Here is a 24,711-nt window from a genome sequence, read left to right as displayed (position 1 = left end):
TGTCTCTCTTACACTCTCTGTTTTTTTTCTCTCTATCCCCTCTTCGTCTCCTCTCTGTTTCCACCCAGTTCAAAGACATTTGGCTTCAATCACCGAGCAGATCTGGACAGACGGAGATTGCTTCTGCTACGTGTATCTGAATGTGCACATGTGCTTGTGTGTGTGATGTTTGAGTATGTGTTGGGGAGTGTCTTTACTCCACTAATGGTTTATTCAGAAACCTGAGCAGGGTGTTTAATGAAAATATGAAAATATTCTTTCAGTCATTTAGATAATGGGCAACTACTGTGTGTGTGTTTATGTGTGTGTGTGTGTGTGTGTGTGTGTGTGGGGGGGGCATGGGTGTGTGCTTGTGTGCTTGTGAATCTCCGTCTTCAGATTTAAGGACTGCCTAGGTCCTCTGGGGTCAGGTGTGCACACGCATACACTAACACAAACACGCGCGCACACGCACACACACGCGCACACACACACACACACACACACACACACACACACACACACACACACACACACACACACACACACAACCTTTGAAGACAATGTCATTCACAGGACATATGGTGACTAAGTAGAGTCTCTATCACTATCATTTCGTATCTATGAGATGATTGTGCAGATAAGAAAGAAAAAGACACATTTCTCTTAGAGAAAATTGTATGTATTTTTTCTGTCTTTTCTCAAATTTTTGTGTCTTTCTTGTGAAATACTGATTTCTACCACCCATTTCTGAGAAGAAATATCTGTCTTTGGCTGAACTCTTAAAAACTTGTGTCCACCCTAAAGCCACAACCCATGATGAGGGGTCAAGAGCACATATTAATGGCTTATGTCTTTATAGCTGCAACGATTAATCGATTAGTCGGTTGACAGAAAATTAATCGACAACTTTTATGGATTATTGATTAATTGTTTCAGTAATTTTTCATGCAAAATTGCCTTGCATTTGCTGGCTCAGATTCAGGAATTGATGCTTTTCTTTGTCATACATGATAGTGGACTAAATGTCTTTTGGTTTTGGACTGTTGGTCTAATAAATCAAGCTTATCCAAGTACATCACCTTGGGCTGTGGGAAATTACAACGTGCATTTCCCCCTTTTTTCTGACAATTTTAGAGACAAAAATATTAATGAATTAATTGAAACACATTCACATAATGAAAATAATATTTAGTTTGATTTTGTTAACAAGCAAAACGGGTTGGGAAACACCGGTCTATACTATTATACTAACCTACAGTATGCATTCCTTTCTGTTTGAGGACAGAATGAAAAACCTGGTTTCCACTACAGGGCCAACGACAGTCCTGCCAGTACTTACTAAATATTTATATGACTCTATTTCCCCTAAATCAAAACCTAGGTAATTCTTTCTACATGATGCTGCCAACAGAGATGACTCCTCTTCTGCGTTACAGTGTAATATAAACAAATAGGACTTTCAACCCTGTGTCCTAAACATCTTGGCTTGGCGCTAGTTCCTGTAAGCCCCACCGGCTCTGCAGTTGCCGTCGAAAGGTGGTGACTAACACAGTGACTGGCAGTGTCACAGGCACGTACCTCAACACATTCTTCAGGTCTCTTTCCCATTAATAAATGCTCCTTTATTAGTCTGCTCTAATTACCCTCAGAGAGAATTCCCAGACTATAAAGGGAAGTTTGTTTTTCAGAATGGTAATGGTAAAGTGTTAATAAGCCCCAAACAACAGCCTGCCATGAAAACCATCAGGCCATAAATGCCTTCTCTTAATTCACTGCAACGTATCTCCTGGTGTTTGATCCGGTTTTCGTTGCATTTATTCTGATCTTCTTCAACAGATTGTGTCTTATTTCCAGAACTAATTTACATGGCACATGTAATTTGGACATGTTTAGATGCAATAAATATGACGGTGATGATTAAGAACAAGATGATCACCATGCCTAGGTGATGCAAGAGGAGGTCTGTGTCATGGCTATGATAACATTGAAGTGGTTAAGACTGTGCTTATATGCAGCACGGTGATGACGAGGAGGAGGAGGACGATGATGATGACGAGGCTGAAGGCGTTGATGGTAAATTACAATGCCAGTGACGCTGATTGCAGAGATGAAGATAATGATGGTCAACGTGGTGCTGGAGGTGAGGATGATGATGAAAAAAAGAGGATAAAGATGACAAACATGATGATGATGATGATGAATAATTGCATGCAACAGCGAAGCAAGAAAAAAAAAAGGAGATGATGATTATAGTACAGTGGTGATAATTATGCTGGCATGCGGGATTATGATGATGATAATGATGATTGTGATGATGACGATAGAGTTGCAATTGACAGTAATGATGATGACATTGAAAAGGATCACGGAGATGAAGATGATGATCATCATCGTGTTGGAGGTGGGGATATGATAAAAACGGGGTAGATAAAGACGATAATGGTTTTAAGGAAGGTGAGGGATGAATAATTGCATGAGCAGAATGAACGCGGTAATGACGATGATGGTGCCGGAGGTGAGTTTGTCTGTGAGAAGAACAATGATAAAGATTATAATGATGGAGATGGAAAGGAGGATTGTCACCATATTGGAGGTGAGGATGATGAAAAGACGATGATAAAGATTGTGAAGGTGATTACGTTGATAGAGTTGAAAAACGGACCCTTCCCACTACAGAAGTGTTGACTGGCCATAGTAGGAAAAGCACAGGTGTCACTAATAACATTAACAGTGGCTCTGTTCTATCCAAGTGTCCCAGTAAGTCGTGGCAGGGTGACAGTGAGCCAGCATGCACCACGCCAGGACCCTGGAACTGAAGCAGCTCAATTAAATTCAGTTGGCATTAACTTTATTATTTATCCCTTTGCGTTTCCTGCTATGATATGATAACAAAAAAAAACAACAAAAAAACAAGGCCCATGTCTCCTAGCTCCAGGGCGCTAAGCTGTAGCTGACCAGTGAATATGGACCAAATCAAACAGCTATCACAACATTTTTGACTAAATAACACGATCTCAGTAATGTGATAATATTTTTTAGAAATAATCAGAATCGCAACATAAACGTTCACGTTGAAAAATGGACTATTAAATAAGCACCTGATGACGAGGGTGATAGTGGCATGAAGTATAATTATGAGGATGATGTTGTATTACTTGTGCACCTGTACTAATGGTTTGAGTGATGATGATGACCATGATGAAGATGCTGATGGGGGCCAATAGCATGCAGGGGTGTAGTAGTGCGGGGAATAGTGTAACAGAGTAACCAGGGCACTAACAAGGGGAGGGCCTTTGAAAGCCTGGAATTTAAAGGCTGTCTTTATACGCAGTTTTTGACGTTTTACTTTATTGATATTATAAGTAAATTATTACCGTTGGCTGAATACACAGTTTGACTCTTAGATGCTGGCCTATCTGAAACAGCAGTTTCTCAGGGGCCCCTCCCCCTGGCTGAGAGGTGCAGATGCTTCATTCCGCTGCTGGAGTAGGGTGGACAAGAATTGGTCTCCAGGCGGCTATTGGGCCGATGATGATGATGATTTCAGATGAACTCTGATGCAATCCTGTCATTAAAAAAGACAAAAAAACAAAAAAACCCCCAAAAAGTGGCGTAAAACGAAGCCATGTCAGACAAGTCAAGATGTGGCCACTAGTTTTTTGACTCACTTTGAGTTAAAAAATGACTTTCATTGGGGAAAGGAGAATAGATTTGCAACACTACCAGCAAGTTTAGTGTGTACCTGTTGATTCACTTATGGTGTGACAGTGGATGTACCTGCATTTGTAAAGGGACCTCCTGCATCGCATGAGTACAAACGGGGCTAGAGAAAATAAACATGAAAATGATGATGATGATGAAGGTCAAGGGCGTATTGCTGATTTATGATGAAGACCACGATCGTGTTATGAAATACAGCAAAAATAATGATGATGATGATGATGCCGGTTGGCAGGATGATGGTGAGAGTTGCACGTGCACAGGTATTGGGAGCGGCGCGGGCGATAACACGGGTGATAATGGGAAGAGTGATCGGTGGAAAGCGCGATGCAATTTGCAGGGGTCACGAGGATGAGGATTAGGACGATAAGGATGAAGAACACTATAACTCCGCGTGGCCGCACTTGCACCGGTGGTGGGAGTGTCCGCGAGGAGGGTAGAGCTGCTCCACTCCCCTCTCGCGCTCGGGCAGAAGTGGAGACTTTCATTCTAAACTTACAGGGTCGCGAGAGCGCGACGTCGACGAGCCGCACACGAGGAAGACGGGTCTGCCGTTTCATTCCGCGTCCGTTTTCGTTTCGCGTCGGTGCCCCGCCATGTCAGTCCGTCGCGCCGGTTGGGTGCTACTGTGCGCGGCGTTGGCGTTGACTCGCGCCCGCAGGAGTTCGCCGGAGCACGAGGATGTCCAGGAGAGAATCAGCAGCGCCAGATGCAAGTCCAGGTGCCTCACTCTGCACATGACTCAGCTAACCGCCGCCTTCAGACACCTCCAGGTACCTTCAGCCACTATTTAGGAGCGCTCACCGACCCTGGGGTCAAATGTGGCCCCCCAGTCAGCGGTCAACATGGCCACCAGTGTAAACAAAATAAATTAGTCCTAGAGTCATAAAAGGTCATGAACTAGAAAGACAGGCAGCAGAGAGCGAGGACTTCGATGCTATTTGCGCATTAGTGTGGTACTTGATATGACGTGTATTTAAACATTTATGTGGCCCTCCAAGGTGAGTAATCTTCAATCCTCAAATAAAGTTAGGCTGTGCACAATTTTAGACGCTTTTACCTTGAAATCCCTCTCTTAAAGGTGCATCCGCTTTACTTTGCAGGGCAGTTGCGGTGACTGCCTTTGTCGTTGACATCTACACATCCATACAGTTCAGTGGGATCGATAGAGATTTTGTTTGTGGTTCCTAATAATACGTAATAAAAGGCTATCTCATTATTCTAATTAATGTATTTGCTTTTACATTCATAGCAGCCCACCCCCCCATACACACACACACACACACACACACACACCCTGGGAAAGGGAGCATCTTGAATCAATCTTGATGCAGTCAAGAGTCATATAGGTAAATAAAACAGAAACGCTACCGCTAAAATGACTTTCTCACAATACACTGACACGATGATCTCACATCTGTGTTTGTAGATTTAGCAGTAAGCGCAAATGCCGGAATCTGCACTCAATTATGCATGTAAACACAGGAATTATCACCAACATTAAAGTTAAATGGCATCATTAAACTTTATTAAAACATTAAAAAAAAAATAGTTATTGTGCTTTATTTTGATTGGCTAAAAAGCCACGCCAGATGCACTCGCACTTCCTCCCTTCCACCCTCCCCACCATAGTATGTAGTCATGATAAATGTATTTTCTTCCAAAACACTTAATAAACCTTGCCATGCTTCCCTTTTTTCATGCAAAAGGTGGCTTTACATAAACAATTCCTCAAACAATGGCCACTCAATGTCACGTTTAGCGGTGATTTTTAGATCAGCACGATCAGCTAAGAGATGTTGTCATGCCTGGTGGGAAAGCACAGTTGAGCACTTACTGCCTATAATATTAATCAGAAGAAACTTTGTGATCTAGACATAAACAGTGTGTGTTGTTGTTTCCAACGTAGTTTTTCGCGAGGAAGTTCTGAACAACTGTTTTGATGTTGCCCAGATTGAAGTCGCCCTGGGTCAGTACTCAGAGGGGCAAAGGTAGGCTGAAAAATTTTAGGTTGCTGGTTTTCTAATAGTTGACAAAATTGCTCATCATCGCTGAAATCGCTGGCCCACGTACTGTGGCCTTTGTAGTGAGGAATGTGAGATTAACGGGGACGTTAGGACGTTACCAAGTTCGAAAAGCCACTTACTCTAACGGCTTCAACATGTGCATTCTGTGTAGTGGGTGGGAAAGTCATTAACCACAGAGTTCAGCCCCAATGGCTCTGAGGTGTGTAGAAGAAAGCGTGTGTATGTATGTATGTGTGTGTGTGTGTGTGTGTGTGTGTGTGTGTGTGTGTGTGTGTGTGTGTGTGTGTGTGTGTTTGTGTGTGTGTGTGTGTGTTTGTGTGGTTTTGCATATGTTCATGTATAAAACAAAGATTTGGTCTGGTCTTCGTCCATCCAGAATAGACTCCCATCACCTGCGCATTGGGTAATGAGGGTGGCCCCTGGATGACTCTCTAGAAGTAAGATTGTGTGTGTGTGTGCGTGTGTGTGTGTGTGTGTGTGTGTGTGTGTGCGTGTGTGTGTGCGCTGGGGTTTCTGGAATGGAGGTGTGAGAAAGGGAACATTTGGTTTAAACTTTACGAAGTGGAGGGCAGTAGTCAGATGTTGAGAATCAAACAGCAGCAATGGAAATTAAACCAACTGACTGGGAGGTAGCAAACGGACCAGACATTAATGTTCTGCTTGGGTTACATTTTGGGAAGTTAAAATGTTTCGTTCCATTCTGATATTGCTCTTTAATTTCTTGTGTGAGTTTTCTGTCATATTATTGGCATTAATTGACATCCATGGTATGTTTACACTTCCCCTCTATACACTGATATCCTCAAACAGATAAACTTACTGTACCTTATGAGAAAATATCTCAGAATCCAGAAAGGGAAAAAGTTCATCCCACTGTGGTCTAATTATGCAACTAATGATCCATCTCATGTTTATTGTTATATTGTCTTCTGAGACCAAATATTCAATTACTCTTTCCTTTTTGTTTCGATAATTCCACTTACTCTCCAACATATAAATCTGACTTGTTTCCGAAGGTTTTCGGGACTGTCCACATTTTGAAACAAAGCACAATAAAACAGATTTTCAGCAGTCAGGACAGAGCGGTTGACTGGTGGAACGTTTTGAAAAAAAGTAGTTTTATATATGAATATTTTGCGGTTTTCAAACTATTGGTTGCACAAAACAAGATATTTCAACATGTCATGTTGGGCTCTGGAAAACTGCAATGGCCATTTTGAATGATAATTTATAGGCAAAACAACTAATCAGTCAGGAATAAAACCAGCAGAATGATCAATAATTAAAATAATTGTGAGTTGCAAACATTTGCTAGTTCTAGCTTCTCAAATGTGAGAATGTTCTTGGTAAAATGTCATTGGGTTTTATGATAAGTGGTTGGATAACACCAACAATTTTAATTTTGATGGACATTTTGTACTATTTTGTGATATTTCATTGAGTGAATTATTAATATTTGACCAAAAAATTATTGAGCAATGAATCAATAATGAAAATAATAATTAGACACACACCTAGCTGTAACTCATATGAGAAAAAGAAGTCAACACTGACTTCAATACTGATTAGCAGGACAGTGACAAACGGAAAAAGATGGTGTGGATGTGCCACTCAGACACTCATTTTAGGATATAAAATAGGTACTGAAAACTTTGTGTGTTGTACCAAAGTAAAAAAAAAAATGCCTCTAAACTTTGCGCAAGCAAGGAAACATGTTTCCTCTCAGCCACATCCTGGGGAACAGCATCGCTCCCTGAACCTATTATAGGACAGTGTAGAGAGCACACAGGGTGATTGATGGGTGGGAGAGACTGTGTGTTAGAGCATTCATTCATTTAAAGAACATAACATTTAAAAGAAAAAAGAAAAAACCTTCTGATAACAACTCCAGAAACTATAACATCAGCAAGGACAAGAAGATTTTTACTCATCTTGCTCTGTCACCACACTCAGACACAAACACACACATTACTTCCTCTGGCTTCTTGTGGGTGAACCCTGTGTTTTTGGCTCTTTCTCTCTCCGTTTGTGTGTGTGGCTAGTATGCAGCCACTAGAATGTGAGTCACCAGTTTTCTATTTACACCTCTCTTTCTGCAACGTCTCTGGGTTTTCCACTACTTTCCCTTGTATGGTGTAATAGTGTAATTATAGCTCTTTGTGTGTGCATGCACACGAGCATATATATGTTGGTATGTTGTCATATTCCCAAATTCCTCGTTGATGTAAACTCCTAAAAATAAGGAAAAAAGTCCAGCCTTGCCTGCGGAGCTGGATCTTTTCGCACATACATAGTGGATCAGATTGGCCCGCGTGTCTTTAACACTCACAGGTCTGTGGTGCCGATGAGCGGAGGGTTAGCGGTTCGAGCCAGGGCCGAGGGGGCCAGTGCGAGGCTGAATGAGCTGCCTGTGCATTTACGCGTGTGTTCATGCATATGTGTCCCAGCTGCTCTGCGGTAGGTGACTCTAATCAGCCCAGAGGTCGGTCAGCCAACTAGTCACGCTCTGAAAAAGACCGGAGACAATGGTCAGGTCAGGTTGCGCAGAGACTGACGGGGAGATAAAGGCAGGTAGCCAGACGTGGTCAGGCACAAAGACTGGCAAAGAGATGGAAAGAGGGGTCGGCAGGCAGGTAGACGCACAGACAGGCGTGACAGACAAACATGAAGACAGACAACCTGACAAGCTTATACACTGGCTAAAAAGTGGACTGATATGCGTGGCAGGCAGGTAAGCAGAGAGACAGGCAGAGGGGTGGGTGACAGCAGGAGACAAAGGCTTTTTTGATTCGCTTGAGAGATAAAGCCTCTGATAAAGCACCTGTTTCTTTGTGACTGCCCTGTTATTTGATCGGTAGAACCCGAGATAGATGGCGATACAGTTGTGGCGGCGTAGGAGGTGATTCTCACCTGAAACCGGGGCAAGAAATTCCAAGTTAGTAAATCACAGCTGGAATGGCAAAAGCACTGAGCGGCATGTCTTTATTCTTTCAGCAACAGAGAGAGAGATAGACAGAGAGACTGTTGCCACATCAAAACCGTGACGGCATATCACATCTGATACTTCAGCAATTAAATCCATTCTTCTTCTCACTGCTGACAGCCTTCCTCAGATCAATCTTAAATGAATTTAAAGGAAAAGACATTTTGGGAAACATGCTTGCAGCGTTTGCTTTCTTGCCGAGAGTTAGTTGAGAAGATTGATCCCACTATCCTGTCTGTACCTACGTATGAAGATACAACCGGGGGCCCGTTACTTTAGCTTGGCATAACGACTGGACACGGGGGGGAAACCGTTGACCTGCCTCCGTCCACAGGTCACAAAATCTGCCTGCCAGCAGTGAATTGTTGTTTTTACACTTTTTTTTTTTTTTTGTATGAGATAAATAAGATACAATATTTTGATTAGTGAACTTTAGAGGTGTTGGTAGGCGGACGATTTTTTTCGATGGACTTTGAGCCATGCTAGCTGTTTGTCCCTGTTTCCAGTCTTTGTGCTGGGCTAAGTTAGCTTGCAGCTAGCAGTAGCTTCATATTTGGTATAGAGAACCTAGGGTGGTATCAGTCCCCTCATCTACCTTGGCAAAGAGGGAAAGGGAATTACCAAAATGCTGAATATTTCCTTTAATTTGTTGATCATTTAGAGTCTTCTCTTTACTGGTGGAGTTTCATCATCATTGCTGTTGGAAGTAAACTGAAACAGAAAGACAGATGCCGACATAATCGTCGGATGAGGGAAAGTTCAGGGCCATGTAACAAGCAGTTTGTTGTGACGCTTGTTGTTTACAGGATGTGGAGCGCCACAAACACTAACGTTGACACACGCGCACGGAAACACACGCACGCACACACACACACACACACACACACACACACACACACACACACACGCGTAGACCAATTAGGGGCTTCTGTCGGGAAGGTTCTGACCTCAACATGGGCTTTTTGGGAAGAACTTTTTACTCTGTCGAGAGGAGGTGAGTCATGATACAGTCACCACGCACGCTCACACAAACGACATAAACACACAACGTACTCACCGTGGCTGTGTTTGCTTCTGGTCATCTGGGTGTGATTAGCAGAGTTAATGCGTCGTGTTAAATAGACTTTCTACTGCACCTCACCGCAAACACTGACCACAACACACACACACATTACATGTATACACACTCTCTCCTCCTCTTTCTCTCTCACACGCATTCACTTTTTATCGCTGCATCTGGCAGAAGTGTGATTTATATCTCTCTCTCTTTCAAACACTTAAGGGTGTGTGCAGCTGTGCGCGTGTGTGCTGACCGTGCGCGTGTTTCTGGGTGCGTACATGTGCGCGTAAAATGTGTGCGCGTTTTTGCGCCACTGTCTTTTTCCTGCTGCTGCTTCCACCGGTATCAGAATGTTATTCTTTGACAGGGACCACCTTGACTCAGCAGCCGTCGGAGCCATGGGGAAGTCCTTTGGTGCAAGTGTTTCGTACTCCGCGGGTCAGTTCTATTTCTGACGGGCCTCTGGTGTCTCAGGCTCCGACAAATTTCTGTCTTGGATCCCAGGATAGAAAAAAGTTTAAACCCCTGTGTTTTGAGTGTTGGTAGGAAATCCATCCATGCGGAAATCCATCGTTAAAGATGAAAGTCTTACATCATGAGATGAGTTTGAAGTGAAATTCTCTCGATATTTTTCATGCACGGTATCTTCTGAGCATTACTTTGAGGATTTTTTTTTTTTGCCCATAAAATACGCAAAAGCCTTTGGACGCAAAACTTTTGTATGTCTGTACGTGGATTTTAGATAGAGTTTAGTAAATAAATGCCTCACATACAACTTTCTCCACAGTCGGGTGTAAAGCCACAATAAATGCATTAGTGAATTTTAAAATGAAAATACAGTTTAAAGTTCCCATTAATAAAATAACCCTGAAGACTGAACTCCAGCCAGACGACAGACAGCACTCAGCAGAATTTATTTCATCCTGTTTCACGTCTAGTATCCACCGCTCCTTGCCAGACTTCTCCCTGCTCGCATTAAACAATATTTATTTCCATCTTTCACCTTCCTTCGTCCGTCTCCCTCTGCTCCTTTCAACTTCCTCTCTCCCTCCCACTTTCTTCTCAGTCTCCCACATCCAACTTCTTTTCTCCTTCTCCAGTCACTTTCTTCCAACCCTCTCTTTCTTTCTCTGACTTTTCTCAACATGTGCAGCTGTTTTGCCGTAGACAGACTCACACACATAATCTGAGACCCTACGAAACCCCACTTTGACCACCGTTTAATGGCCATACGGTACACAGACCCCTCTAAACTGCCTTGATTGGCTCTGACAGCAAATATGTCCCATGAAATTGCCTTGGGGTGAGTGTGTGTAAGTGTACATCCATGTAAAGTGTGTGTTGCTGAAGAGGAGTGACAGAAAGCGGGGGATGTTTTGGTGAGGACAACAGAAAAAGAAAGAGAGCGTGAAAAAGATTAAGCGAGAGGATGAAGATGTGAGGCCAGCAGGGGGGAAAGAAGCTTTATATCTCCTCTGTGAAAATCTGGAGATGTTTAACTGGGCTCCACACTCTTCTCGGTTCTTTGACTGGAGCATCTACAGTTTGTCATCATCATCATCGTTTTCAAGTCTTGTCCTGTCATTATTACGGGAGCCGGGAGCAATGCGGAGAGGCGAGAGCTAGAGTTGGAGTGTGCAAATGATAGACAGAGAGAGCGACAGAGTGACCAAAGGACGCTAATCTGGATGAGCGGAGGCAGCAGGAGGAGGAGGAAAGAATGTAAAATGTGTGTGTATTCAGATCCTCTTCCTGCTTGTCATCTTTTTTTTTTTTTTTTTTTTCTACTCCAGAAGAGAGGCAGGGGGTGGTTGGCTGAATAAACCATCCTTCTGCTGGAGGAAAAACATGTAACCCAGCCCGATCCAGCATCCAGGAGCAGGACAGAGTGGAGCGATGCTGGCAGTGTAGTCGAAAATCAGATCATTTTTGACTGGATGCCTCGGCTACATTACACATTACTTACTGGATACAATTAGGGCTGCGGTTTACATCTGATTATGATCAATGTGGATATGATTAAGAACCAGAGTAATTTTGGTGTCATATCACTCATAGACCAAATTACAATGCATCTGTAAGACTCTCACCCATACGCTTGTCATTATTAGCTACTCTTACAGAATTTCTTACAGAAGCCAAAGTATTTTAAGCAATAAATTAAAAAACCCAGTAACAAAACAACTTCAGGAATTCAATGAACATCACACACAGATGCTGAAATGGTATCAGAGGGTGGAATTTGCGTCACTGTGTCGTAGCGCATAGTGACGCAAATTCAGCAGCGCTGACGCAAATGAAAGTTTTTTGACAACAAGCAGCGCTATGTGGCAATGTTTTTATGAGTGGGTCCCTATTCTGTTCGTCTTGTGCGCACGCACGCTCCTGACGATGGTGTCCCATTATTGCAGTGAATGTCAGGTGGCGGTTCTACGGCAAGAAAAGTAGCCTGTTGTGCCAGCAAAGTCGTTGAAGAAGAAGACTGCTAACACGTAAACATGGACATAAACAATACAGGTTTCAAAATGTTTAAAAACGAAAACAAAGATTTTTCAAACGCTTTATTAGGAAGGAAATACATTCAATATGTATGTCAGACCTTAACGATACACAGTGCTTTTAGGTGAGAAAAACTGAATGTAAACAGAAACGTAAGCCTTATTTTCTTTTTAAACCTGATTTTTGTCCCGGACACGTGGCCATTTTCAGCACGACCAGGTCGCAAGAAATGCAAGTTTCATGCTTTGGAGAACCTGCAAAAACTTGCCAATGGAAGGGAGAGAGTGTCTGCTGCTCAGCTATATTCAGCGGCTTAAAAAAGTTTTAATGTTTGAGAGAGAGTTAAGAACCTCCTCCATTTGTGTGCCTACTGTAAGACCTGTATCCATGGCAAATGGGTTATGTATGATACAATCAGTAGCACCTGGGTGGCGTCAGTTTTGTCTAGTCAGAAAGTGCCTTTTAGAGACAGGAGGGAAGAGAGAAAAGGTGAGCAGAGGAGGAAGGTGTTTCTGTTTCTCTGCTTCTCCTCGCATCTATTCCTCTTTTCATCCATCCTTCCCCACAGACTTGTTGCTAATCTATTCATCAGGGGTTTAACCATTACTTTAATCCTTTAAACGCTGCTTTCTTCCTCCTCTCTCCCTCATCTTTCTTTACAGGAGGCTGGTTTAGCTGTCGCCTCAGCATTATCCTTTTTAACAACTAGCACAGATTACTGTTAAGCCAAGGGTGTCCACCCCATCGATACTCATTTAGTCTTAAAGGGATACTCACATGGGCCAGAAGTACCCTTTTATTTCTCCCAAGATTACGTCCAACAATCATTTCAATGGCCACTCTGGGCAAATTTTTGTCGTGGCCTTTGTTCGGAACTTGATCCCGAGTCTGGTTGCACTCCTTCTGTTGCATCTCTTAAAACTAACCACTTATTTGTTGCTGCCAACAGCTGGACAACCAAAGCAATAGTAAGTAGCTGTAGCAGTGGACAAGGACAGGGGTGAGAGCACGAGAGGGAATGAGGCAAACAAGATTTGTGGGGAACTTGGAGCGCCAACCGTTTTCACACATACTATATGTGTGGCCAGTCTCTGCAGAAAGCAGGCGCGACTGATGGTTTCTTGGTTTTGGAAATTTACAAAAAGGACGGAGAGGCAGCCCTACCCGTCCGACAGTCAGAATGGAGCTTTTCACTTTACTGTCTGACCAGCACTTATTTAAAAGTATGTCATGGCTTTGACTTCTCCCCCTCACTTTTTCAACTTCAGTAAAAAAAACACGGCTGTGTGACAGTAAATGCTCAACTTGAAGTCATCATCCTACAGCAAAGTAAAATTCAGCTGAAGGTATTTCACCAAAAAAAAAATTCCATTTGCATTTTGAATGTTACGACTTAAAGAGTGAATTCAGCGTCTTCTATACCGTGAAAGCCCTTAACCCCTAATCTCTAACCTTTAACCACTGCACTGCAGCAACTCTAACCCCTTAACCTCCTTCATACCATAAGCACAAAGGCTACTTAAAAGAGGAGAAGCCCTGAAAAGTGTGTGTGTCTGTGGAAAGAGATGAGGCTAAATACAGCTCACTCTGGAGAGGCTTTAGGAGTCGTTAAGAGGGCTTAGCCCACACACACACACACACACACACACACGCACTCAAGACTCATATACTCCCTTAAGGGCACACACACACACACACACACACGACAACAGACAGATACACAAATGAACACCCACCAGAATTCTAATAGTTGTTTTGATGTTGGATGATGGGATCACGAAATGTGCTGATGATAACAAAGCATTTCAGAGGGAAAAGCAGCTCTGTTGCCACGCTACCAGTGCAAGTTTAAAGTACTCGCACAGTGTTCGGCTTGCATTTTAAACCAATGAAATGAGTCAAAAACTGTAGAACTTCCTTTTTGCCTGTAGTAAGTAGCTATAGTACAAGTGTGAGAGTCAGAGAGAGAGTGACAGAATAAAAACTCAATGGGTGTCTCAAAGGTAGGGACTCAAAAGGGGGGCTGCGGGGTGATGCCGGTGAAATGTCGTAAACAGGTTGCCACATTGGGAAACCAGCAGCTTTACACAGATGATGGATGTCATCCTGATTTGTGTTTTGTTAAATAAATCCATCATCAACTGGAAAAAAAAAGTCAAAAGTTTAAAAAAACAAAAAACATTACCTACCTTACCTTGCCTGATGTGATTTTTTTTTTTTTTTTTTTTTTTTTACCATTTTAACAAATTGATTCATTAAAAAAAAAAAAAAGCAAGAAATGTGATCTCAATACAGAGGTTGTCAGTTATCTTGGCCAGGGAGATATTTGCATATGGTAATTATGACAAGTTATCCAAATTTACAGTGATGTAGTAATGCGTAAAATGCTTCTTTTAGCACAGGTGTCAACAGCGCATTTTTGTTTCAGGTAAAATTTCAAAATATGTTGCAGGTCTGTGTCACCTCGTCTTTTCAATATCAAGTATCGATTAGTATAAATTTGTGTTTAGGAATCCTAAGATCTGCTGAGACGTAAGGGGTTGGTGTTGGGTCAGTTCATCTGCATTTCTGTCCTTGTGATCATGTGATGACATCTCCCCCTGTCACACCAGTTACGATATGTTATGTTTACCGCTGGTCTTTAGCCGTGGCTTTACACACGCACTCACGTACACGGATACACACGTAAAAATACATCTCTCCGACTGACGTGGTCTCTGTCTGGTCCAGCAACCACAAACACGGTGTGTTAAGTCATTTTTCGCCCAGAGGATAATTATGTAAACAAGAAAGTTGAGTGTGTGTCTGTCTGCATGACAGGTTTCCGCTGGCTATGTAATTTGGTCAGTGACCTTTTTATTAACAATATTTTGCTTTCCGTCTCCTTGTTTAAGTTACAAAAACATGGGATTTGTCTGTGAAAGTTTTAGTTCTCTGTGTGTGTTTGTTTGTTTTAATCCTCATCCCCTCTGTCTCTTCCAGAGTGACCAAGTTCTGGTTTGGTGTGAAAACCACAGACGTTGCGCTCAGGTAAACACACACACACGCACACGCGTGCGTACACACACGCAAACTTGTACAAGTAAACTTGTGAGGACATTGTGCTGACTTGCATTAATTCAATGAAGGCCTATCCAAACCTTAACCACTTTGTGCCTAACTTCTAATCTAAACCGTAACCCAGTCATAACTCCAAAACCAAGTCTTCGGTACTGGAGTAAAGACCAGGGGGTGCACTACCACTAACAGTACCTTCGAGTTGCAGGTTAGTTGGGATGGAATCACGAGTGAAACTTATGCATGTTAGACCTTCCTGGTAAAGAAGAACAAGTGTCTGCAGGACGCCCCAGAACAACAGTAGCGTTAGCAGCGACAGGCATTGCAGTACCGAGGGAATTGGGCAATTTCAAAGCCTCGCACACAAAATCTGGAAAGTCTTAACTCTAAAATAAATTGTTGACTTTGTGGGGGACTGAATTTGGATCGCACTTCCATCATCTACTTCTGCCTGAGCAAGTGATTTAGCAAAAGTTTCCCAAAACTACCACACACTAACACAAAACAAGAGGGCGCATGATGCAAAAACCAGCAATAAAACAGATCAAAACATGATACAAATGAGATAAGTGTGCAGTTGTTTTCATCTTATTCTCAGTGATATAAATTTTGCATCCTACTGAAGGTATGTTTTTTTTGGGGGGGCCGGGGGGGGGGCATCATATAAATGCATGTCTCATCGTGTCTCAGCTCAGCATTATACCAAGACAATAGAAAATATGTGTTTCCGACTGGCTGGTACATTGTATAACAAGGTATATTAAAATGCAACCAACCATGGAAACAACAGTTTTTCTGCTTTGTTCTATGCTACCAGCTCTCTGTCACTGGTGCAATGGACCAAATCTGACTCAGAACAAACATCTGAGAACTTCCTTTTTGCCTGTAGTAAGTAGCTATAGTACAAGTGTGAGAGTCAGAGACGGAGTGGGAGTCTTTCTCTCCTCTACCCTTCTCTATGGAATCTTTGAACCCATCGCACGGCTCCCTTAATAGCAAAGGTTGTGTTTTCAGTTAAAATAACGTCTTCCCCTATATCCCCATTATCCATCCTCCATGGAGCAAAAATTAGCCCCTGTTTATTCACTTAACACTGCCTGCCAGGAGGCGACTGCGTGTGTGTGTGTGCATGTGTGTGTGTGAGAGAGAGAGAGAGAGAAAGTGTGTGTGCTAATTCATTGTTTGATTCAAGAGGAGTTTCCATGCTGAGTATTTTTAGCTGCCAGTCTGTCCACTCTGCAGCGGTTCCAGCTTGTAGCAGCTTTCTGGATATTACTGTGGGTGTTTTGGACAGCTGGTCCCAGCGCAGAGACACAGACAGTGGGTGGATAAGACAGAGGCAGAAGCTGGGTCTCCCTATTTTAATGCAAATTTATCATATTTATCAGGCAGACCTAAGTCAGATGGACTAAAAGGTAAAATTTCAGGAACATTTCTTCAGTATTGGAAAAAAAAAAGATTTTACCATTCATTCAAAAACAAATTTTGATAACTAAACTTAGAAATGCTTATATGGACCAAATAACAAAAAATATGTCTCAACCATGACCTTTTACTCACTGACTTTAAGTCACTCAATATTAATGACTTCTTGAAAGATTCTGTCTAGTTTTTTTATTGATGTGTTTTCTGAACTCTCTGTTCAGGTTCAGACCTATTTAAAAGCGTCGACCCAGCTGGAAGCACACCTGAGTCATATTTTACTTTTCGCAACATTTCCAAGCTTCGCTACAAATTCCCTTGTCAGTCGGATAAAGGAAAAGGTAGAAACAGGCAGGATGACAGCCTTTTTCTGTATAGCACGTATTTCAGTGTGTGTGTGTGCGTGCGTGCGTGTGTGTGTGTGTGTGTGTGTGTGTGTAATGGGGTTAGCAGGGGTTAATGTCAACAACAGTCAAGAGCATGCTCCCCCCAAAACTCCCACCAACAGACCGTTGCAGGGAATACCACACTGAGCGAAACATCAGACATCAACTTTCAGCTATACCTAAACCCCCCAGCACCTCAAAAAAATACAAACACACACAGCTCCTTTGACCTTATCCAAACGTATCTCTACCCTTTCCTTGCTTTCCCTCCTTCTCTCCCTTCCTTTGTTTCTATTCTCAACAAAGACACAGTGAGCATGTATAACAAGAAAATATTTTCTTGTTTAATACCATGTCTAAACTTTATTACCTTGGCTCTGCGTCGTGCTGCTGTACATGTGTGAATACCAGTGTGGCACTACATTGTAACCCTGGTCCAACAACAGTCTCAGGAACTGGCCAGTGGGCGCTGGCGCTGCGTAAACCACAATTTTTCCTCTCAGACAGCCCGACACTGCACAGACATGCGCAGTGTCTCTGCTTGCTTGTTTGAATGGCAAAGTTATTAATTTTTACATTTTTACGGCCTGCTGAAAGTGGATATGGCCCAATTTGTAAAACTCACCACGGCAAGCCAACGACAATAAATTAGAGCAGAAAAGCACATATCCCCGTCCTCGGCCATATTTGCCAAGATTAATCAAAATAATGAATTACACAGCAGAGGGAGTCCTGCGTTGTTTAAAGCTCCCAAGGTGTGTATATATGTTAACAGGATATGTGGGGGATGTTTAAGGTTCACTGTTTTGTTTTGTTTTTTTACTGATCATGCACCTCGGTGGCAATGTACGGTCCGCAACGTCCTCTTTGTCGTTATGTCATAGGTTAACAAACTGTCCAGGTTTCTATGCTGCTCTGCTCTACTCTGCAGCTGTTCCAGGAGCATATAAGGTACACCACAGAACCCAACAACAGGTTATAGAGAAAAACCTAAAGACAGACCGGGATACTTTTAGAAATGCAAACAGAAGCCAAGGCTCTCAAATATTAATGGTGTCTAATTGCAAGCAGCCAGACAAGAACTTTGCCTGTATATAAAACAGACTAAAACTGCAAAATTTTTGTTCACAAGTTCACAAACCTGCAGACCAGACATGGTCATCAACGCCAGCTTTTGTTAGTTGACAGTTTTTTGACAGTTGGTGCTACGGACGCTTTGTAGCTGCTACCACACCAGTATTGAGGTTTGATGCCCAGCCCTGGTCTAGACCATTTTCTCCACAGAGAGAAAAAACAGAACGAACGAGTCAGGGGAGAGGACGTAGCAGGGAGCCCGCTGGTCATTAGCTGCTGACCTGCTGGAGGAAGTACATTTCTTTGAACAGCGTGAATTTCAAACTTTTTCTCCGGGGAGCTACATTTTTCTTATGTTTATAAACCCAATTTTAGGGCTATTAGTCAGGCAAATCTAACAAAATGTGACTTGGTCTCAGCCTACATTCCACTGCCGGATCTCATAAAGCATTTGGAAGTTTAACATACTCAATAACTTTTGACAGAGATTTTTAAAGTATAATTTAAGGACTCATATTAGTTTTCCCTCAACTCCTTTTGAGGTCCTTATCCAAACTTGGAGCAGTACAGATGTAGGTTGTTCTCACTGAGTTTTAATATGTGTAACACACTCAATGTATCCGCTCACAGTCACACACCCTCACACACAAAGTGGTCAAATGTGAAGCTAAATTTAATTTTCCCACGTCATCTATTTCACTTAGGAGAGAGATGATTCATTAATTCACTAAGAAAAGGAAACGGGAAACTCAAAAATGTGCAAAAAATAGCACAAAAAAAAAAGAGATAAGAGAAAGAGGGACGAAAGAAATGAAACAGCAGATAAAGGCAGGCGGTGTCTCATCGACTGCTGTGCTTTATCTGTTCCTTTGTTACATCAGGACCCAGGGTCCCTATTGAAGAAACAAGCACACACACACACACACACCAGGCAGATGTTTCCCCATCGCATATGGTTTGTGTCACATCATCAGTGGACTCCTGTCATGGAAACACTCATGGGAATTCACTAAAACTACATTACAGTCCTCACTCAATTCCTCCATCTGTCCATCTCCTCCTGCTTTTATCTCTTTCCTCCTCTCTCGCACACTCACAGATCACACAAACACTCAGAGTAGAGGGAGTAATATGTCCCAGGTGTGTGAGGCAGTGGGGTGTCCACAAACAAACAGGTCTGATGCGGAACAAAGGAGCAGATCCATGACATCGCCGTCCGCCGCTCATTTCTTATAACTTGCTCTTAAGAGGTTCACATTACTTGTAATACCAGTCGGAATAGTTCTGTTTCATAGCTTTTGCTTGGTTTATTTCGCACCGCACGAGTAAGAACTCTGTGAGGTTATGGAGCGTGCACTGCCCTTCCTTTGAGTCAGTGTTCACTAAACGGATAAGATCCACTTCACCATTCAACATAAGAATCTGCAATGCATGAAGCAGTGCTACTGTCTTTTGCTTTCAACGTTACTAGAGTTTGTTTGGTTCCTGCGTAGAGAGCTCAGGAGTAATTCTTGTTCTACCCTGCCCCCTGTCCCAATCCTCTCTAGAAATATCTGTATAAAAATAGTCGAACATTTTTTAGAGAAAATGATTCACCCATCAGGTTTCCATCACCTATATGGGTTGGGGTGGCACAAGGCTAAGCAAATGTCCTTATGTCCTAGCCACATACTCCAGCTCCTACTGGGGGTTCCTAAAGTATTCCCAAACCAGGTGGGATATGTAGTCGTCTTCTTGGTTGGTTCTTCGGTATGTATTCATAGGGAGATGTTCAGGTGGTGTCTGTAAGCGTAAGACCAGACAGGCTGTTTAAAAAAACAAAAAAAACAACTCATTTGCGTCCACAATCTCATTTATTTGATCTTTACCAAGAGTTTGTGAACGTTAGGGTCGGAACATACAGTGCTATGATAAAGTTTTAGGCACTTCAGATGTTTCGATCCTCATCCATCACGCAACACCGTCATGGTCCCAAATTAATTTACTGCATTTTTTCTTTACTTTCAGTGCCAAAACCTTTCCACTGAACTGTAATAGCAACGGTTAAATTGAGAGCTTTGTCTCTGGGCTCAGTTCCACCTTCACCACAACAGTCTGGTGCTACACCTGCACTACTGCAGCGTGCACCAGTCCAGCTTTGAAAACACGCACCATCATACCCTCACTTATGAACACTATCCAAAGATATTTGAACTCCTTTAGTTGGAGCAGGACTTTGTTCTTGTCCCAGTGGGGGCTGTCCACTGTTATTTACAGCGTAACATGGCCTCAGACTGGAAGGCGCTGACTCTCCTCTCTACTCGTTTTCACTCAGTTCCAAATGAAGTGTCGGATTCCAGTAAAATTAACAGTCACAGTGTTGTGATCAAAATACAGAAGGAAATGTTGAAACATAGGAATCTGTTGGAAAAAGTTTCAGTTATCAGGCAGTCCATCCCCATGTGCCAGTCTGAATCCCTGTTCTCATTCCCTGGATTTTAAAGCATCTCAGTTGCTATTGCTTAATTTGCACAACCCATTACAACAGCTGCAAAAAAACAGCTTGCTAGCCTGCATAAGCTTGCATATCTTCTACTGGCACCATTTTTAATTCTGCTTACTTTTCCCACAGTCATTTCCAATCATTCTTCTGTCCAAACTTGTCCAGTGCTTTATGCTTTATGATTCCTGCTTCTGAGTCCCAGACCATTCATTATATTGTCGGAAATGCAGGCTCGTGCCCCTCAGGGCATTTAAAGGAATGCACTAGGTTTGTGAATCTGGTGTTTTTTAATATTGATCCTCATGGAGGTGAAGTATTTTGACTGCCACCTGCCACCAGCACATCCATTTTGTCTTGGTCCATCTTTCCTTCCTTTTTCTCTTTCCCATCGTAGCGTAGTCTGCCCAGCATCCTTCAGTAGTTGTTTTGTTTTAGACAAAGAGAAAGCACAGAGAGAAATGATTAAGACACACACACACACACACACACACACACACACACACACACACACACACACACATAGAAAGAAAGAAAGCTCTGTCAGGATTCAGTCTGAGGACTTTGTGGGCACATGTGGTTCGAGAGGTGAAGAAGTTAACCACTGAACTATCTTGAAGCGTTTGTCTTTTTGACTCTCCTGCCCATCTCTCTTTCTTTTCCTCCATTCTCTTTCCTCCAGCTTTTCTTCTCCTCCCACAAGCTGCCGACTTAAGTTAGCTCTGGTTGTTGTACATGTTTTTCCAAAGGTCTGGCAAAAGGCTAAAATGCTTTTCAAAGGGATTTTAGGAATTTGTTCCACTCAAGTACCACAAAGCCAGAAGAGTGTGTGTGTGTGTGTATTTGTGTGTGTTTGCATATATGTGCGTGTGTGCTTATTCAAAACATAAAACAAGAGCGCTCTTGCTCTCTGAAATGCTCTGCAAAATCTAATTTGGCACATACAGTATAGTCTCACTATATAATTGATAAGACTAATACTACTACATAAGTTCTTACTTATTATAATATATTGTAGTTTTAATATTGTTGAGGAAAGTCAAGTCATTTCAGTCCCTTATATGTAGATATTTTAAAATGAGACTTTTTTTGCTAATTTCTTTCTCCCATTGTACATACAGTTAGTGCCAGTATTACATCAAATGCGGTGATTAAAATTGCCGGATGTAGCACTGTAACATCAATAAATCATTAGTCATGAATTAATTTTGAGGCAACTAACTAATTCAGTTTTGCCGGAAGTGCTTAAATGATCTTTTCATATGAAAGTATACATGAAAGAAGAATGTAAATAAATATTCTGGCCTCCTGGACGTAAAATGGCTGCAGAGAAAACAAACATCTTTTCCAAATGTGATTTGGGAATATAACATTTTGCGCAGTGTTTAGGGTATATGTAAATATGTGAGATATTATCTTTCATGTTTTCTCAATCACATTTCAGTACTAAACAAGCTGTGATTTCAATTACAATCACAACGTTGGTCAGAAAAATTGGAATTAGGTACATGATTTTCTCCCAGACCTATTGCTGTTGCCTATAGCTATTACTATTACAACTATTACTGTTTCATTTACAGTTACACCACGGTCAGTTTGTTGGTTGGGTGACTTTCTACTTTTCTCACTACACCTTTAACCGCAAGTAGGTATGTCACATCACTGGGTCTGTATGGACTTCTAAACTGCATGTCACAATGTGGGCCACCGGGTCAGATTTCGCAGGAAATCTGCCGGATTGCTTTGCAGGGGAAAAAAAAAACATGAAGAGGATGCTACTCTTTACTTCAAACAGAGCTTTCAGGCTCTTAAAGTGGCTGGCGGTGGAAGATGAGAAGAGCCGATGGAAAATCACTTTCAAGCTGTTGTTGTTGCTGTGACAGTGAAGAAGAAGAAAAAACATCCTTTGTTGCGACGGGAAGCAGGAAGGTTTATTTGAAAACTTGTTCACAACTTTAAGAGACTCTAGCTGTTACTACTGATACTAACTGAGGCATGCAGTTTCATTTTTACACTTTAATTATACCAAGGCATTAAAATTAATTCGCATTAATGTTTAAAAATGCTGCTAGCGCTGGTTATTGAACCTTAACGCGTTCTTGCTATCATCCGAAAAATGTCCTTAGCACTTAGTATCTAAAACTTTCAGATACTGACATCAAACGTTTGGTCAAATTCATAATCTTGTTGACTGGTGAGAAAGTTACTGATTACTTGCTTTATTTAGTTACTGATTAGTTACTGATTTTTAAAAATATATTAAATTTTTAATTATTGTCAGTTGAAGACAATGTTATTGAAGCAGTTCTTGTACAGCAGCTTACGTATAGGAAGTATTTAATATTTGAACTTTTTCTTCTGTTGTTAAGTAAAAGAGGAGTTTTGTAGAAAAGTATTGCTGAATAAAAAAGAATTAGAAAAGGAATATTTTGGTTTTAGCACTGGTACTAGCACCAAACCTCAGATACGTTACATTAATGCCCAGCCCTAAATGTTACACATACAGTATGTACAATATGTAGAAAATATCAAATAAACTCTGAACAACTGATGACAAGCTGAACACATAAATCACATAATTAGTTTTTCACATTGCACCCATTGAACTGGTGACTGTGTATGGAGAGTGAGCACATCTGGTGTGTGGCTGTCTTTCTTTGTCTCTCTCTCCCTTTTCTCTGGACCCTGTTTCACTGTTTGTCTTTCATCTCCTCTCTCCTTTTCAACTGACACTCACTTCTTTCTCCCCGCCGTCCACTCCGAAACCACATCTCTCCTCCCCTCCCTCTCCCATTTCCTTTTCCCCCTCCCTCGTGCTGAGTGTGGCTGTCATCCCTCCATCGTGGCAGGTGAGGCCATAAAACAGCAGGAGTGGCCGGAGGAGGGCTGAGAGACGAGGTGTGTGTGTATGTGTGTGTGATAAATTACTATACCTGAGGAGCTCCTATGCAAACTGTGCACACATACAGAAACATAGACAGTCATTAATCTCATCTCTGTTGTTACAGTGTGTTGGTATGTTAAACAGTAACATCTCTGACCTGTGCTGTGTCTACTGCTCTCGCTCTCACACACATAACTCATCATGTCACCTTCAAGGCCAAACGTGTCCGTTCGTCTCTCAGCTCCTCTTACCAAAATACACTGCATGTATTTTTAAGTGATTTACAATGTCCAAGTGATATTTGAGAGTGTAAGGTGTGTAGCACGTACATACCAAGAGTGTTTTCAGCTCAAATCCACTAACCTATGCACTCCCCCTTCTCTAGCATTTCTCTTCCTACTGTACTATTGACTATGTACTACATTAAGTACTCTGATTCATTACTTAAGAAACATTAGTAAAAATACTCGGTTATAAGTAAAAGCTTAGCACTAAAAATTTAGAAAGTTTTAGACTGAGTATTACTATCATAATAAATGTAAAGTGTCAAATGTCACTATCAAAGTACTCCTTATGCAGAATGGCTGCTGCCAGTGTTACATTATTATATTATTAAACTATAGTGACGTATTAACATGTGAGCAGTATTTAAATGTTGCACCTGTTCATGTGGAGCTAATATTAACTACTTTATATACCGTTAATCAATTGATAATGCATCATACCGTGTCAACTGATCTTGTGTTTTTTAAAATGATGTATAAAGTAGCATGAAATGGAATATACACTCACCGAGCACTTTATTAGGAACACCATGCTAATACTGGGAAGGGCCTCCCTTCGCTCTCAAAACAGCCTCAGTTATTCGGGGCGTTGATTCCACGAGATGTTGAAAACTTTCCTTTGAGTTTCTGATCCATGTTGACATGATTGCATCACATAATTTCTGCAGATTTGTCAGCTGCACATTCATGCTGCCAATCTCCTGTTCTACCACATCCCAAGGGTGTTCTGCTGGATTCAGATCTGGTGACTGGGGAGGCCACTGACGTTCACTGAACCCACTGTTCATGAAACCAGTTTGAGACCACTTTTGCTCTGTGACGTAGTGCATTATCATGCTGGAAATAAGCATTAG

The 24,711-nt window shown here is 41.9% G+C and overlaps 1 protein-coding gene across 1 annotated transcript in view; it reads left to right on the top strand.

Annotated features, from left to right (window-relative positions):
• The first annotated feature begins 4,187 nt into the window (after nucleotides 1-4,187).
• anos1b (anosmin 1b) overlaps nucleotides 4,188-24,711 on the top strand; it is a 43,607-nt gene continuing 23,083 nt past the window's right edge. The window contains exons 1-2 of the mRNA XM_040128867.1: nucleotides 4,188-4,475; nucleotides 15,254-15,301. Of these exons, the coding sequence (XP_039984801.1) occupies nucleotides 4,299-4,475; nucleotides 15,254-15,301 (225 nt within the window). The 5' untranslated portion in view covers nucleotides 4,188-4,298. The remainder of the gene's footprint in view (nucleotides 4,476-15,253; nucleotides 15,302-24,711) is intronic.

The sequence above is a fragment of the Xiphias gladius genome, chromosome 6 (assembly GCF_016859285.1).
Source record: "Xiphias gladius isolate SHS-SW01 ecotype Sanya breed wild chromosome 6, ASM1685928v1, whole genome shotgun sequence".
NCBI classification, from domain to species: Eukaryota; Metazoa; Chordata; class Actinopteri; order Istiophoriformes; family Xiphiidae; genus Xiphias; species Xiphias gladius.
This window is presented reverse-complemented; position numbering and strand designations above follow the sequence as displayed.